This window comes from Ips typographus, linkage group LG11, assembly GCF_016097725.1.
Source record: "Ips typographus isolate SLU linkage group LG11, UJ_Ityp_2.0, whole genome shotgun sequence".
Lineage (NCBI taxonomy): Eukaryota > Metazoa > Arthropoda > Insecta > Coleoptera > Curculionidae > Ips > Ips typographus.
This window is the reverse complement of record NC_138432.1, coordinates 10,700,523-10,718,505: the sequence shown is the minus strand read 5'-3', so window position 1 is coordinate 10,718,505 and position 17,983 is coordinate 10,700,523. Positions and strand designations below refer to the sequence as shown.

The following is a 17,983-nucleotide window of genomic DNA, read 5'->3' as shown; positions in this document are numbered from 1 at the left end:
TTTAGCACTTTTCGGGGGGCATTAATGAATTGAGTCTAACGCCACTGAATTGCACAGTAGCCAAAGGTTGTAACTTCTTTTCCTGTAACTTTGCTTAACCAGAAATGCATTTTTGTATCCTCAATGAACGACAAACTAATATAGTCCTAATAAAGTTTCGATCAACGTAATCGTCGACAAAGGGATAATATCCTTATGCGCAGTCCCAAAGGCGTTAAATTACCATAATACGGTCCTAACACAATTTTAGACACAGCGCCTCCGTTACTGATATGGTCTAGAACTAATTTGAGTCAAATTCTGAAGTATCAATCTTTATAAGCTTATTCTGGGGTAAAAAAAAAACAACTAAAATTATAAACAATTCTTTTATATTTCAGTAGAACAGTAATATAATTCTGCACATAGCCTACTAACATCGCTGTACACAAGTTTCAAAACCCTATACAATCACAAAAAACCATACAAAGAACAATGATAATACTAAATACATTTAAAACTGTTCTTTATAGACTCCTTTTTTTTAGAAGAGAGAAGGGAGAATGCAACCTTAGCTAACAAATTGCATTTAAAGGTAACAATAAAGAAAAATGAAGATGGAAACCAATAACAGTTTAAAGTGTGCAGAAATAACAGTTTTTGGCATTTTAATGTATGAGGAAGACGATAACAACTAATATATTATTATGTACACCAAATGACTTCTAAAGGTCACACTATACAGAGTGATCACTACAAACCTAAACGTAGAAAAGGGACTAGAAAAGAAACAATAATATACATCGAGTTAATATTAAAAAAGTTCTACAATAGATTAGTTAATGGTTTTTTAGTAGCAAACGTAAAAATTGTTTCCATTATAATCTACGTTATTATCTTTTTTTGTTTCTAATTACGAAGGTATTCCTTTTACATGCTTTTAAAAAAAATTACATATCGCTATATTATGTATAGGGTGTGGAAACCCTAAATGCGCTCTATAATTAATAAATTTTCTACTGGAGAAAACCGGATATCTGAAGCGGTGTGTTTCATATACAGGATGTCCAGTTGACTGAAACACAAAATACTGTAACTGTGTACTGTTTGAATTTTGACATTTTTAATCCGCTTTTTATGTGTCACAACTCAGAACAATAATACATCCTGTATATCGCAAATATGTACTATTTAAATATGAGATAATTGCTTTTGACAGTTTCATAACCTAAAACAACACCCTTGTTGAAGGTAAGTAACAGTTACTGTACAATAGTAAAAGACTGATTGCACCAACATGTTTAATGACAGCTTAGGCTTTGACGGTGACATCTGTCACAGTTAAAACTACTACACTTTAAATATGTTAGTGAAATTGGCCATTAAAGGCCTAAAAAAAAAACTGGATAGTTCTACAGAAATGTACAAAATCGAACAACCTTATACGAGTTACTTCATAATTGGTACCACTTTTTGTCCTTGTACTTTAACATCAAATCGTGCGCGGACGAACTGAAGTTTTCGGCATCGTTGCGCATCCTTTCTGCCCTGTCTTCTAATTGGCTGAGTTTCTCTCCCCTCTCCAGCATCAGTTTGTGGGCGCGGTTCACTTCAGAGCACGCTCCGGACGCCCTCTGTCCAACGTCCTGCATACTACCAGGAATGTGTTTGGCTATTGATTTGTTTGCTTTGCCGCTCTGTTCCCCGACTAAACCACAAAAAATCGATTTATATCTGAAATTTAGTAGAAAACTACAACTTACAGAGTTCTTCGCGGTCTAAAGAGTTAACGCCACCTCCAAATAACCCTTTGAAAAATCCAATTTTGGGTGGTTCAGGCATTTCACAGGTCAGAAACAGGTCGCCCAACATTTCGGTTAGTTCAGAACTGTGTGAAATTAATTAGATACCATTTTGTTGTTTTTTTAGTAATACTCACCAAAAGTCAGTGCACAAAGTGAATTTTTGTAACTCAGATGGTGAAGCCAGGTACAGTCCGTGACCTTTGTTGCTGAAGCAAAATGTCCGGGCGATCCTAAAAGTTTGATAAACCTTAATATGAATTTTAGCACCAAAACAGACTAAAAAAAATATAATAATGAAACAGTTTTTGAGAATGCCCCAAATTATCATCTACTTAGGTATAGTTAAATTATTACTGGCTTTTGTCGGTTATTCTCAATATTTTCACAGTTTTACTAAGCGGATTATAATTTAATTAATAATAAGTGTAACTACATATAATCAGAGTTTTTTCTACTAACTAAATTAATAAGAAAACGATTTTCTCGACAATCTTCCTAAACGGTAATTTCCAGCTTAGTAACATAATTAAGTGGAAATTCTGCAGTTTTTGCTTTAAACCTTTACTCAGTTATATTAGGTTTAAACGCCGCTAGATGGCGTCAAACCTGGAAGAACAATATCTCAAAAACGGTTAGATAAAGATATAGTCTATCTAGCACCCATCAGAGGCTATTTTTCTATAAGTTTTAAGAGTTGATTACTTCTGCTTAAGCTTTACGCTTAAATAAAACTAAAGCTAAACAGTCTGTCATAAAAAACTGTTCTAAATCGAACACATGCAGGAAAAAATTGGAAATCCATGCCGTTTTTGGTGCTTTGTCTTGTGGTTAGAAATTTGAGTTAATATAGTGTGAGTGAGCTTAGTTGTGCACTCCCCCAGTTTCGGAGACAACCCTGATTTTCAAGGTTTTTTCCAAAAATAAAAAAAAAAACACACAAAACGAAAGAGTACTTGGATTGCACTTACTGATCAGTGTCCTCGTTTACTATAAGTTGTTGTCCCCATATCGATAACATGGGATCTACAATTCCCCTACTACTCGGCGTAGTCTGGAAACTGGTGAGAGGTGAAGAGAAGCGATTAGCCATTGCAGGTTAAAGTTTTTTTTTTTTTTAATTCAAGTTCCCATTATTTAGTTGGTGTATTATTTGTGATTGTTTGCCTAGAGTTGTTCAGACGCTAAGCAAACTTAAGAGTTAATAGTTAGTAACTTTAAGTAATATAAAGAGAGATAACATCATGCAAAAGATGTGCTCCAAATCGGGAGATTGTGCTCACACACAATATAGATGGCATTCGGTGCTAGCAATTAATTCACCCTGTATATTAGTGTAATTTTTTTGAACTTACCTTAATTCTGACAGTGGTAGGAAGTCAATATCTAATAAGGGTTTAAGGCTGGGAAGACTGTAGGCCATCAAATGTCCGTTGGAAAGGTAAGTGGCAAGACAAACGCTATCTGCAATTGATTAACCAATCAGAATTAACTTAGCAGAAGAGTTTTTAACAAACCTTTAAAAGAAATAGCTTCAGCTTTAACAACAAAATCGGCGTCAGCCAATTGTTGTCTATATACACAATTTTGTGATGGAAGAGCTAATACCCTGGCTTGTTTTTCGCTGGCGATCACCACGAATTGTCGATCGCTGAAATTATCATTTCGCGACTCACCCAAAGTGGGACTCATACGATTTTGGGTTCTTGTGGGAGTTCCTATTGTAAAAACACTGTTTAGTACAACAAAACAACATTTTTGGCAAAGACTTCTTTGCTTACTATCACGTTCCCTTTTTTCCCGATTGTCATCTTTCCACGTCTCAAACGTGTAGGGTATTAACGCACCACTACAGTCTAGAAACGATAACGTTAGAATACCGCCCTTCAACCGAAAAATCGGCATGCCGACCATTGACACGACAACTGGCTGGGAGGAACGACTGTCCGGTTCGGGAGGCGTAATCAGAATGGTCAGCACCGAACCCAAACTGGTGCCCACCCACAGTGTTGGTGTCAACACTGAAGGTTCTAAAAATGTACACCAATAAGTCATTTCATACAAATCAGTCTATTTAAAGTGTCTTACCTGATTTTTTAGAATAGGAATCCGCAAAAACCAAGCATTGTATAGCCTCTGATGTGATATTTTCCAAACTGCTCATCGAACTGGATCGCGACCGTGAAAAGCTACTGTCCAGTTTGTCTACCCGACCCATAGAAACAAAGAAAGGTTATTAGACTTGATATCCTCACTACAATAATTTAACTAATTCTATTTGTTCAGTCAAAATCAACATAGACACTCCTGGAAGCTGATTTTGACTAAAATCGCATGCGTGTCAATAGTTCTCGGCACCAAAAGCCGTTATTTTAAGTGCAAAGCTGCCAAAGCGCACTCACAGCAACCAATCAACATGCAGGACTTACTACATAATATTTACAGAAGCTTATATACATTTTACCTAAAAATTATGATTTATTGGATTAGTACGACTATAAAATCACCGAGAATAATTCTAGCTATCTGACAAAACATAATATGACAGCCATGAAAAATAATCTAACCTAACCTACAATGGGCTCATCCCACATTACGTAAAACTGCGTTTCAATGTTTGAAATGTCGGAATTTGTAGTTTATTTACAAAAAAGAAGGTTTTTTGGTAATTTATAAGACTTTGAAAATGCGTAAATAAATGCAAATCGACAGTTTTGCCGCGTATATGACGTAGACGACTTTCAGCAGTTTTATTGGCTATGGCGTCTGATGGTTGACAGCATCTCCAGAAGTCTGCAAAGTGCAATGTTGCCAAATTTTTTCTTTCACTGAACAAAAAGTAATTTCATGTCAATTTGACGTAATTTCTTTAGTCTAGTGATTGTTAGAAACTTTAAAAAAATAAATAAAGACCGTCTTTTACCATTTCTAATTTGTCAAGATTAATTTGAACCGGTAAAAGTTTACAAACTGGCAACACGAAAGCGGACCTAGAAAAAGCTGATAATGTAGGTGGCTCCTCGCACCTAATTGGTTGAAAACCGTCTACGTCACATCTAGCGGGCGTTTTAAATGTTACTATAAAATTTGAATCTTTTTATTTAATTCTTGTTATGTTGGACTTAGTATTTTGAAAAACCGAATATCTTATTTACACTTCTGTTGCTAAGAAAACCTAATAATTACCTAGCAGCTAAGAAAAAAATACTTTTTCTTTCTCATCTCTGATTTATGTCTGAAAAATTACATTTTCAGAATCTAACTAATTTCAAGAGCTTAATCTAACAACAAACTAAAAAAACACAAGAACATGCATATTACAAACATGCCACCATAACCTAAAAAAATAAAGTGGTTAGTTGGTACTGCCCTCTTGGAATGTGGTTAACATAAAGTAAGTAACCAATAAGAAAGCAATTAACAAAATAAAAAAATAAGTATATATAGGGGGGTGACTTAACAAGGGGGTGCAAAGCACATCAATATGTTAGGTTAAAGTTGTCCGTCATTTTCTGTTAACTAACCAATCACAAACAATAACACATACACGCAAGACTTGACATTAAAAAAAGAAAAAGTTGCTTTTTGACTTCTCTTTAACAACCAAAGGAGGAATCAAAAAACAAAAGCCTGACAGCAAAACGAAAAACAAAAGAAGATTACAGATTTGGAAGTACATATAGTCACCACACAAAGAATATAAAGTATGCCATGCGTACGAGATGTGAATCCATTGCTGAAACAGAGGAAAATAGACTTAAACACTAGTGACATATTTGACACTTAAAAGACTACCCCCCTTAATTAATAAGTAAAAAATAGAGACAGAGAGAAAATCTAGTAGAACTAAAAGTCTAAAAGGAACCAAGGTTCAAGTATCATGAACTACAGTGGTGTATCAAAAAATCTACCAACAACGTTCTAAATCTACCTTAAAGAGTGGGTTAAAACTAAAGAAGTCTAAATAACAACCATAACAATTATTGATTACCCTACTTTTAAGCTACGTTTCCTAACTGCAGGATAAGTTTAACTATAATAACAATAAAAAAGTGAAAAACGTGTTTGTACCAGTAACATAACTAAACTACGTGGTTGTAAAGTGGTTTTAAAGGGGCTAAACTGACAACTATATGAGCCTTAAGGTGGGCTAAGGTAAAGAATATAGCAACTCAAAGTTGTATCTCAATCAGGTGGTAACACTGGGATGGATAACTAATGGTAGTTTATGCCTAATAAGTAATATTTTGCAATTTTTACTAATTTTTGACTTACAACCAATTTGCAGTTCTACTTTTCTGTAATTCTGTCTAAACTAACTAATCCAAATTCCAAGTCCGTTTCCAACAGCCACCAACCGTCATATTTTATATCAAAATTTAAATAATACTCAAATATAGCAGTATACGGTGTCTCTCAATTTGAATGATTAATTATAAAGATTAAAATACATATTTTACAACTAAAGACACTGTGTTTTGAGAAATTTGCGTTTTTAGAGCCCTCCGACTTTGTGGGAAGGATTAGAACACTTTTAGAAGTATCTGTCAATTTTTTGAGAGGTTTCCAGCATATTTTTAAGATTGCTGGCATTTTCAAAATCATTCCAGAGCCCTTTGAAATTTTTCAAAATTTGTTTGAAAGTTAAGGACACTTCTAAAGACCTCCAGTCAGTTTTGGGAAAATTTACATTATACTTTTGAAATTGGAGGCATTTCGAAAATTATTCGATAGTCATCTGGCAAATTTCAAAATTTATTTAGGTTTAAGACACTTTTAAAGACCTCTGTCAATTTTTGATTTACAATATACTTTTAAGGTTGCGCAAAAGAGGCCTTTGACAAATTTAAAAATTTGTTAAAAGGTTTAAAACGCTTTTTGAAACCTCTGTTAACCTCGAGAGGTTTTATACTTTTAAGAGTTTTAAAAATGATTCTAGAGGCAAATTTTCAAAAATTGTTGGAAGGTTGAGGACACTTTTAAAGATATCTATCTGGTAAATTTTTGGGACATTTTCAGTATACTTTTGAGGTTGCAGGTGTTTCCAAAATGATTCTAGAAGCCTCTGATCAATAATAAAAGAGAAGTTTTCATGTCAAAACTGAAAAGTAAGGAAAAAATTTGTCGCTACTTTCTTCAACCCTTTACCCACCGTTTATGACCCTTAATGGTTTTTTTGACCCAGGTAAACGTAAAACTACATCAACTAGACTAGAAACCATAAATAAGGGCTGTCTAGTAAAAATTTTAAATGTATGAACGATTTATGATTATGAATTGATGTTTATGTATAGTCTATCCAGACTAATTTGAATAGACTGTACATTTCTTCCATAGTTGTTGCATCAATATAAACCCACTAATGACTTAAAACATAAAAAAAAACGGGTGGTGACTGTTTGTACTACCAAAACTGCAATACTGGCGCGCCACCATCAGCTGCTGTTTGGTGTGGCGGTCGACCGTTGGCACCGTCAACCCTTGAACGGGCGGCAATATTCCCACCCCCGAATAATACGATTGGTCTTCGGAATAGGAGGCGGTCGATAAACATTTGTGCAGTTTGCGGGTACCTTGGCTGCGACTGCGCCTGGGTGGTTCTGGCCTCGGACGGCCCCCGCTGGGTGGCTGGGCGGCGCTCGTTTGAGGGGGTGGCGTGCTGATAGCGGGACAAACACCATTCATCTGGTGGACAGACAAGACAGCACATGTGGCAAAAACGGACACACATAAATTTATTTAAAAGGGATTTATTTGCTTTGTTACTGTAATCGACCCTAAAATTGTCTGTACAGCTATTTACATTGCCCTTATTTTGTCTGTCATAAAAATCAAGCAGTACTGTTGGATAAGAAGCCATCTAATCGAGTATTTCGGTTAAAATCCTACTTAGGAGGTTCTAAAAAATCGTCTAGTTCAGGTTTTTACCCCACAAAGCTGGGTTGTTCAAGATGGCGCCGCATCCCAATGTCGAACCCCCATTTGATGTTCGCCAAAGCCACCCCAAGCAAAGTCAAAACGCACCAGTATCACTCTGAAGGAACATTAACATAAGTACAGTAAAAGGGACACTCAACTCTACTGTTAATTCCCCTTTTTGACATCTTAATAAGTGTAGGTAAACATCAAAAACAAAAAGCCAACAAAACATATTAGGCGGAGGACAAAACAGAACACAGAAAACAAAATAAAACATTAAAACTAGCTTGTAGGGAATATATGAGGTAATGTTTGCTACTGATAATAACTCTACTGTCCTGAAATCACTACCTAAAAGTGTTTATTACGCATTAAAAATTCTGCCTGTCGAATATAAATTGGTAATAAATCACTGGTAAATCTTCAAGCAGTAGTACCAGGTGTCTAGAATAGGTAGTTGCCACCTCAAATCCAGAAACGAAAAAGAATGAAATTTAGTCACCTCAATAAGAATAACCTCCAGACACCATTTTTACCACAGTATAATGAATAGTCTGACAGTACTAGCTCACGTGGTTTTGATTCACAGTAAACACTGAACATGAAAGAGAAAAGATGCTGATTACATCCTATTTTTAAACATTTGATTTTTTTTTCCGAGACAGAGGCCACAACAACACTAATTTGAACACCTAGTGTTTTGCATATGTAAAAATTCAGGACCGGGTTAAAAAGAATTGATTTCTTTTCTTTTATAAAGTAGTTTTCAGAATATTACAACCCGTTCCTGGATTTATCACATACTGTATTAGTAAAAAAAGCTGGCCTTGCTTTGGCTTCCCGCAGCTCCAAAAACCAGCTAACAAATAACAAAAATACTACCACAACCCCAATAATTAAGAGAAAAACTTTGAAACGCCACTGTCCGATCAACCTAAAGACTTACTGAAACGCCGCATGAAGCTTCCAGTAAACGACTGCTGCGGACTGGTAATCAGATCCTCTTTGTCCCTCAAATCTTTCATATATTGTCCGTCGTTTTTCAATTGTTTTGTATTGGGTGCGGACGGTAATTTGTCGGCCTCGTTTCGTTTCGATGGCTTCTTCAGGCGCGGCGGCCTGACCGGCGTCACGTCATCGTTTAAATCTAAATTGTCCGGTCTGATTGCGTTCAGTTTGTGATCCAGATCGTCCAGGTCCAGTTCGGGGGTTATTTGTCCGGATGAAAGTTCGCTTTGATTGTACTGGTCTTGTACTGGGCTTTTTACGCGACTGAATTGGTCCACCTAGTATATATTTTTCACCCTTTATATGTAAATTAGTTAATGTGGGGCAAAATGATAAATTAACACCACAATAGCCTTAATACTTTTGCTCCACATTTGACCCTCTTTCATTTGTTTTGAAATATTTTTTCTTGACTCAAAACAATAAAACTACGAACCACGGTAACGTCTTCTCCAGAGTCTTGAGAACTCATATTTTCCACATCCTCCTCCACTTGATCGATATTGTCCACAATACCGGGCAACACCCCCGAATAAAATATACTGTGTCTTTTCTCTTTTAAAGGGTTTTTCAATTTGAGGTCGACTTTGCTCAATTGACGTTTCAGGCCCTTCCACGTGGACGATTTCCTTCTGGTGGCCAATTGGGTGACGGTAATCAGATCATTGTCCTCACAAGCTTCCTGAGCTTGCTCAATTGGGGTTGGGCAAGGCGCGTACGAATATGGGGACTCTGGGGAACGGCCCATCTAGATTGGTTTTCGGAAGATTCAGTCATGCAGTTTAGGGTAGTGAACAGTGCATTTTAATGCCTAAAAAACTGTGTGGGGGGTTTCTACTACTAGAGTATGCAACTTATTCGTAATTAGCCAAATAATCAGAAAAATATAGTGACCTGTAACCTGGTTTTTGTTATAAAAACATCTGTTATTAAGTAATTGAATCAAAAAGTACAATAGGCTGACCTGATCAATGCTGGGACTCCTTGGTTGTCTTTCAAAGTCCTGGGGAAGACAATCGGCGCCGATCGGGTTTTTTTTCGGGCTCCTCGGTACCCTGGAATAAGGATCTTGAGCGCCGTATAGGTCCGGACTACCCACGTTCAGTAGGTATACTCTTTGTTCTATATCTACTATCACAAGGCCGGCTTCGTTACCGTAAGCCATTCTAGAATATGATTTTGTTTTTAAAAATCTAATTTTTTTGTGTTATACTTACAGTCCATATGAACTATTAATTGTCAGCGAACTAATATGACTGGGTGGTTCCCCGTTGTTCCAGGGCGTCAAACAGACCAATTGGGCTTGAAATCCGGGCGGTTTTTTTTTGCGGTCCGCTTCTCACTTTCAACGTTGGCCCTTCCTGCATAACGTTTTAGCAGGCTTAATACGATAATTAAGGGCGTGTGACTCACCCTTTTATTGTCCATGTCGAGCATGTCGATTTTGCTGCCGGAACCGGCGCTTCCCGGCCCGGAAAACTGACAGTCAGGCGATATCTCATCATCGATCACTTCGTATACAATCGGAATTTCTAATGACATAATCTGTTATAAAATAAACCAAGTCAAACACACAAAAAACAGGATTTTTGAAAGGTAACCTCTTCATTGCATTCGATCTTCTTATAAGTAAATAGTATCACATGACTTGAAGCTCCGGCTACGCAAAGCTTTCTAGATTCAGGACAAAGGGAGATCAGGTGTATGGCAAAAGGGTCGTCTTCGCTTTCAATTGACTTGGGTTTCGGCCTTTCGAACACTTTTGATGTTTTTAACTTGTAGAGCACCTGGAGAGTACCTGCGCTTGCGTCCCAGAACTTTATACTACCATCAGCGTGTCTGTGAAATATTCCAGTTTTTGTGTTTATGATTGTTTGGAAGAACAAATTGCAAAATACTTATACGGGGTGTCCCGCGAGGAAACAAAATTTCACTATGTGTTTTTTAGGTAAATTTGAGTCGAAAATGTTGTATGAATGCTTCCTTACCAAGATATGATGTGACAAAGAAAACTAATGATACTTTAAAAATAACTGTTTATAATAATTGTTCAAAGTGTCCATTTTCTCATTGTAGAGACCCATGTTCATAGAACATTTTTGATCTTTGATTCGAATGCTAGAAGCTTTAACTACTCCAGAATCCTTTGAAGATTGTTTTGAAATTTGTTAAAAGCTTCTAGACTAGTTGAAGAGTATTTGAAAGCTTCTAGAAACTGATTTGGAAGCTTTTGTAGTTTCTAAGTGTTTTGGAAGCTTCTGAAATCTATTTAGACTACTTCAGGAGCATTTCAAAGGTTTTTGGACAGTTTAAAGGGCATATTGAAGGTTCTGGACTGCTTTAGAGGCATTTGGAAACTTAGGTTCTAGATGTTGCTAGAAAAAGCTTTTAAATTGCTCCAGAATCGCTTTTAGACACTTTTAAAAATTGTTGAAAGCTTCTAGACTACTTGAAGAGTATTTGAAAGCTTCTAGACACTGTTTTGAAAGCTTTTAGAGTTTCTTACTGTTTTGGAAGCTTCTGAAATCTATTTAGACTACTTCAGGAGCATTCAGAAGGTTTTAGGACAGTTTAAAGAGCATATTGAAGGTTCTGGGCTGCTTTAGGAAATCTGGAAATCTTAGACGGTTTTAGAAATTATTGAAATCCTTTAAACTGCCCTAGAATCGCTGGAAATCTGTTAAGAGCTTCTAGACTAGTTGAAGAGCATTTGAAAGCTTCTAGACACTATTTTGGAAGCTTTTAGAGTTTCTTACTGTTTTGGAAGTCTCTCACATCTCCTTAGATTACTCCGTTACCTCGCGGGACACCCTGTATAACTGTATAGCATCTATGGTCTATTTAAAAACTAGGAGGAGCGCATGAAGAAGCCTGACATAACAAGAAACTTTAGGATGCTAAAGAAACTATTTATTTATCATTTCTGCTGTGTAAGTCATGCCGCCAACTGGCCAATCACATTTGACCACAATTGCCAACCTAATTGACAATCACTCCTCCTAGTTTTTGAATAGACTCTAGTGACTGTTAGGTAACTTCCTAAGTTTGTTAGTTTAGTTGATACACTAGATGGCGGCGCTAACACTCACGTGACTTACCCGGTGAGAATTACTTCAGGATAGCTACAGCCTTGCGCTGACCACGTGCCACCACCTATCGGCCACTCCATTTCGCTGACACCCTGTCGTTTGGAGGCACTTGCGCGTCCCACTGAATAGAAGGCGGGTATCAAGTCGCCTGGACAATCAGCCAGGTAACTAACGCACGTCACTGGTGACTCGTGGATGTTCATTGGGTACGGGTTCTCGATACAGGGAAAGCCCGGCGTCTGCAGGTCCATTACCACCAGGTCGTTTTGCAGCAAGGCGATAATCGCCACAGGATCTTGCATACCTAAATTTGATTCGATTTATGCAAATTGACTAATTTAATGATTTGTGATAACTTACCGCTTACGTAGGGTGAATCACAAAAGGTAACGAAATCAATAACGTTATGTTCCATTTCTAGTACTGTCGTGGTTTTATTATGTACAACGGTAATACTGGGTGTTCTACAGGCTTGGTCGAAAGGCATTCCACCAGAAAATATCACAAAGGCTTCGCTAAAAACCCAAAAATTAGGATGAAAAAAAAATTACGCGAGAAACCTACCCATTTTTATTAGTAATCCATTCAACTTTATTGATGGGTTTGCACTGCTCAGGTTTCCCTTCTTTATTAAGTTTGGCTGCAACGTTTACATTCGCTAAAATATTAGTAAATAACCGGTGGGTTAATAAGTACCATGTGGTTGTGAGATGTGCGCGGCTTTTTGATTGTTTCTCAGATTCCACGTGGTCAAAGTACCATCAGCGTGAGAGCACATGAACTGTTTGGCCTCATAATGCCACGCTATCGACCTCAATTCACTAGTTTGCCACCGGATATCCGAACAACGGCTCTTCAAGTCCCATAATACTATTTGGCCACTTTCATAACCTATTAACAACTGAAAATCACCTCAATTAAGAACCAGTTTATCCTTTAAGGGCCCTACTTACTTTACTAGGATCTATTGGGTTATCACTTAAATGAACTATTGCTCCGGGATGGGTTTTTCTAGTTCTAGAAACAACAAAAGTGATTGAAATGTAGAAAAAGTGCTTTTGTTACTTACAATTCGATTGTTTTGTTCCAGTTGATGATGTAACCGGAAAGGGAGAAGTTTTCAGTTTGTACTATGTGAACGTTGCCCTTTTCCGTTCCTACGTACAGCCATTTTGATTGAAGAGGTAAGTGCATACAAGTGATCCTGCAACACCGTAAATTTATTTTTAGTACGTTTAAACTTCTACTAGCAAACTTACTTTTCCTTTTGGAACTTCAAACTTTGCACGATTTGCGGCACTTTCTGCTTGTAGCTCCACATGTGGATGGTATCATCAGCTGTGGCCGATATTAGAGAACCTTCGTTAACCAAAAATTGCAAATGTAACACTGCAGCCGACCCTGGAGGGCCGTCCATGTCGTGTCGCACGTGCACGTCCACCCCTGGTTGACCGAGTCTATTTTATTTCGTTAAAGAAAATTCTAGATTCCATTTTTGTACCGTTTGTACAGTAAGTTAGGTTGCTCCTATTTTGATAAACTCTGGTACATAAAACGCATTTAAAAGCAATCCCAATTTAATAACTATTTCGTGACCAAAAATTCGAAAATTATTTACACAAAATGAACTACGGGAATTTAATTTCCGCCCAAAAGCCGCCTCTAACATTTACACATCCAGCATCAAAACACATACTAATTTTTCAAATATACAGGTGTGGTAAATCCAAAACCGACCATAGGAAAACTGTGTAACGGACGGAGAAACGTACCTACATTATTGCATGGGCGGGACTAAGACAGAAAACGAAAAAAATATCAAGTAGGCCATATTTTCAGCGCGCTGTTGCCAAACGCCAAGTATTCAATACCGTCGATAAAATTAATTTTGTCGACGGTATTGGATTTTGGCAACAGCGTACTGAAAATATGGCCTACTTGGTATTTTTTTCGTTTACTGTCTTTGTCCCACGCATGCAATTATCTACGTTTCTCTGTCAGTTACACGGTTTTCCTATGGTGGGTTTTGGATTTACCACACCTGTATAATCGAATTCAATTGATTTAAACTTCACATAAAGTGAACTACACAACGGGATTTATGTGTAATTGAATGTTGTTTGATACGTTGCCGCTATATTTAATCAGGAAATTGAATTTGCAATGTCGATTACCGTAAACGTCCCAACTTTAAACAAAACCTAATCCGGTTAACAAAGCTAATTTAAGTTTGCTTTTCAAAGTTTCCAAAACGTCTTTTCCGCAATATTAAGTTACTCGACAACGTAATGGAACATGTTTTATGAATATTTAAAGAGAAAACTTCTAAAAAGATGTTTTACCTTAAGGCAAGAGAGAGTCCAACAGGTTGAAACATGAATTCTCTTGCCAAAAATCTGACAAATTTCTAAGAATTAATGTAACTAAATTGAAAAGGATACATCCTGAGTGATCCACATTTAGATCCAATGGCCAATAGTTTCTGTATCGGATCAAAGGCCATCGCAGTGGGTTGATGAGGGAATCCATGCCGAAACGTCTGCAAAACATAAAGCAAATTAACAACAAAGAAAACTCGTCTGCGTGAATAAACTGAATGAAAAATTAACGAGGAAAACGAAAGCGGAGAAGATTGCCTTTCTCCATTATGAGCCTGGCGTAATTAAATCTTGCTTTGCCGGGGAAAATTGTCATTATTTTTTTGGCTCGTAAACCTTGGAAGAATACGGCACTAACAGTAATTAGAAATGTCTACCAAACGAGACTTTGTTTTCTCACGTCAACCCTAATTTTAAAGTTTAGTGGTTTGGTAAATTTTTCACAATAAAGCAACCAAATGCGGGTATTAAATCCAATTTATTTACGCTTTCGCCATGTAAATACAGGACAGATAAATAAAATGAACACGTGGTACAAATTCAGTTAACGTCCAAATGGACACTGGAATAATTGATACAATTTAATCCAGTTTATTCCCAATATAACATAGTTTTTTTGATTATTTCCACTAGCTTGAAGTTTATTACTCTGACATAATTTCCGGGAGAGATTAATTTTCCAAGAGCTTTTAAATTACGTACCCGAGCATCCGCTGCATTGTTTTACACACTTTCCGAGTTATTAAGGAAATTTAATTAAACTTAAAGCCCTTGTTTCGATGTGTTAGTCGTTAAAATACAATTTTCCTGCACTTAAAGTGGCTTTGGAAAGCCAAGAGTTTCAATCTAGGTTAAATACGGTTTAGTTCTGATCTCATAAATAGGAAAGTCAAAAAAAAGTGTGTATCATAGTCTAATAAATTAAGAAATCTTGTGTAGGAAAATAGTCGCAAAATTGCAAAGCATCTCAACATTTATCCAGTTAAAACGCATTTCCAGGATAATAATCCACGACTTCGGCACAATTAATTCTCTTTTGTTCAACGTGAGCGAATTTGCATTACAATGCGGCTTCTGTCTGCAATTTACATTCAGACAATTCGAGCCCTGGATACTTGTGGCTTTTAAATGATAGTTTCTAGTTAAGTCCCACTTTTAGACCTCAATTATTGCATTAACTGTGCTATATATTAAATACCCAAGGAGGGGCGATATGTTTGTGACACAAATTCACTGATTTTACGACGATATAATCAATCACTTGCGTAATGGATGGATGAAGGCCACTCCCTCTATACGCACACGCATAAATTAATGACCGAGTTTTAGATCTGAATTGCTTAAAACCTTCAGTTCGTATTTTCCGTAAGATATTTACGTAATCTTGGTAAGTTTACTCAAAACAAATTTGGCAAGGACATAAATCTACCAAAGTTAATTTATGGCCGATTAAGTAAACGTTCAAAACAAAAGGACCCTAGGGCGATAATGCTAGAACACAAATTATCCCCTGTGTCGTCGGTAATTCGTTGTGACAAGCTGCCACTCTGGTTAACTCGTCGCACAGCTGTTATTAATTATATCGATTTATGCCCTCATCCAAATACTCGGGGTAGTTTTAACCTATTTGGCTAGTGTCCTAAACGATTAACGTTTTCACTTCAGTCAGGTTCAAAACAATGTTGTGAAATAATTTGAAAATTCCCAGTCTCAATCACTGTGAAATTAAATAGATTAAGCTTGATTTGTGATATTACTATTCTAGTAATTAATAGTGTACAACTTAAATAAATTCTAAACTGTAAAAACGTTTGAATAATTTTTCCCTAAAGGCTATAAAGTATCCCTCCATAAACTAACTGGGTTTTAGAGCCGAAATGAAATCGTTATGCAAGCAAAGTATTTTACGAGTCCCCCAGGCAAAAATGCCCGTCGCAATTGTCCCTAAAATCATAAAAGATTATAAGAGAATCTAGAAATATTGCCGGACATAAAAAGCTATAAAAATGCGCTGCTCTATTTGCATTTTATACCTCCATATAAGCGGATTTGCAATGGAAAGAATAAAAGAAACAGGTGTGCTTATACACGTTTTTCTATGTACCTACTCCAAGTGGCTCAAGTAGCACAAATCTTATTAATTTTCTGCTGTTCTCGTTAATATCTTAAGAAAACTCTCACGTAGGCTCTAACAAACCTTAAGCAGAGCTAAACCGGTATCATTAATTCAAATAAAACAGTCGAGAGCCTTAACGATTCATTTACGTGTTTGTAAACGTTCCTCTTCCTTCCACCTACACACCTATTAACAAGAATTACGATGCGTTTTACTATCTCCGGTTCGGATTCTAACATCCCCGACTAATCCGACCATTATTAGGATTTAAAATGTTACTAAATCCGACTTAAGCCCTAAATTTCCTAACAATTTGCCACCTAAAAAAATTCGCTCGACGAAAAGCAAAATCACAAACAGCCGCGTGTGTCTTATGATAGTTTCACAAACTCTATCAAAAGTACACACAACGGCTATTTGTAACTCCACGCCAATGTTGCAATACATTTTAAAAAAGTCGTTTCCTAGATTGGAAATTACCATTTTTACCGCTCTAGTGGCATTTATGGGCAGTTTCACACTCAACAAACGGTTATAACCGATTTCTTGTCGTTTCGAAATGACTATTCCACTAGTAAAGCACATGTGACTTTAAGATAATACAAATTGTATGATCAAACCGAGTGAAAACTTTGATACTGCCATGTCCAGTGTCATATAAGTAGCAGTTCAAGAAAGTTTGAAGGAGAATTTAAACGGTACAACGTAGAAAGCTGTTAAGTTAAGAAACTCTTAACCAGAATCACCTTTGATGTTTTGTATTCTCATGTTTGCTTTGGAATTTTTTTGAAAAGTCTCTCTATTTCTTCAAGGTAATCAAAGTCTATCCCAGAATCTTCCTAAGTGTATGAGGTAAGTAAAATCCCACTGAAAATCTAGTTTTCTCTGTAAAACAAATTACTTTAATGTTTCAAAATTGTAATTATTTCCAGTTGAAATTCTGCTTTGATATTTGAACCATCTATCGTTCCAGTGTGCGATTTAAATCCAGCCTGGAATATCCAGACAACTTTATGACATTCAGATAAACACTGACTGCAATGTATGCTGGTAATTACCAACATGGAAACACAATATGGACGTTCGGAGAGATAGTGTCAGTCTGGCCTATTCGGTTTTGTTTCAAATGTTCCTTTTAATAGTATGTGAGTGAATCCAGACACGTTCAGTTTCGATTCCAGGAAATATTCTCCAAGCTGGTGCTTTATCATCATTGTAAATCCTGGCTTGTCCCCTAAATTCGCCATCAGTAGCCGCAAATTGGAAATCAATAATGGTAGGGTTAAAACGAAGCCGCATCTCGGGAATATAAAATCCCTTTTCCCTATTTCCAACAATATTAGCGGGATAATCTAGCTAGATAAAGCCGGCTTTGTGTCAGCCCATAAACGGTCGTATCTAAATTGAATAATGTCTCAAAAAGCAATTTCAAAAAGAACTGTTATTATAATGTCAAACAATTCAAAGAACAACGAATAGTTCAAGAATGCAGACAAATTATCCTCATAAGCTTCATATAAGACAATTTAAATTTTATAGCCTAGAGAAGATTAACAAAGCCTTGAAAGAGCATATAAAGTACGTTCACCAAGGGATAAAAGCTTAATTCCGCCATTAACCTAATTAATACAACAGACGAGATAATTTACGTTACCGCATCTCGCCCTTAATAGTTCACACTCATGTGTCCCT

General features: G+C 36.6%; 1 protein-coding gene across 1 annotated transcript in view; it reads right to left on the bottom strand.

The window, feature by feature from the left end:
- Positions 1-354: 354 nt before the first annotated feature.
- Positions 355-17,983, bottom strand: part of Tomosyn (syntaxin-binding protein tomosyn) — a 34,727-nt gene continuing 17,098 nt past the window's right edge. The window contains 23 exon segments of the mRNA XM_081990064.1: positions 355-1,687; positions 1,743-1,867; positions 1,919-2,014; positions 2,753-2,842; positions 3,137-3,245; positions 3,299-3,499; positions 3,563-3,811; positions 3,870-3,995; positions 8,647-8,986; positions 9,145-9,456; positions 9,673-9,874; positions 9,926-10,032; positions 10,034-10,069; positions 10,122-10,253; positions 10,310-10,547; positions 11,807-12,101; positions 12,158-12,312; positions 12,362-12,437; positions 12,494-12,698; positions 12,751-12,814; positions 12,867-13,001; positions 13,057-13,254; positions 14,239-14,336. Of these exon segments, the coding sequence (XP_081846190.1) occupies positions 1,434-1,687; positions 1,743-1,867; positions 1,919-2,014; positions 2,753-2,842; positions 3,137-3,245; positions 3,299-3,499; positions 3,563-3,811; positions 3,870-3,995; positions 8,647-8,986; positions 9,145-9,456; positions 9,673-9,874; positions 9,926-10,032; positions 10,034-10,069; positions 10,122-10,253; positions 10,310-10,547; positions 11,807-12,101; positions 12,158-12,312; positions 12,362-12,437; positions 12,494-12,698; positions 12,751-12,814; positions 12,867-13,001; positions 13,057-13,254; positions 14,239-14,336 (3,843 nt within the window). The 3' untranslated portion in view covers positions 355-1,433.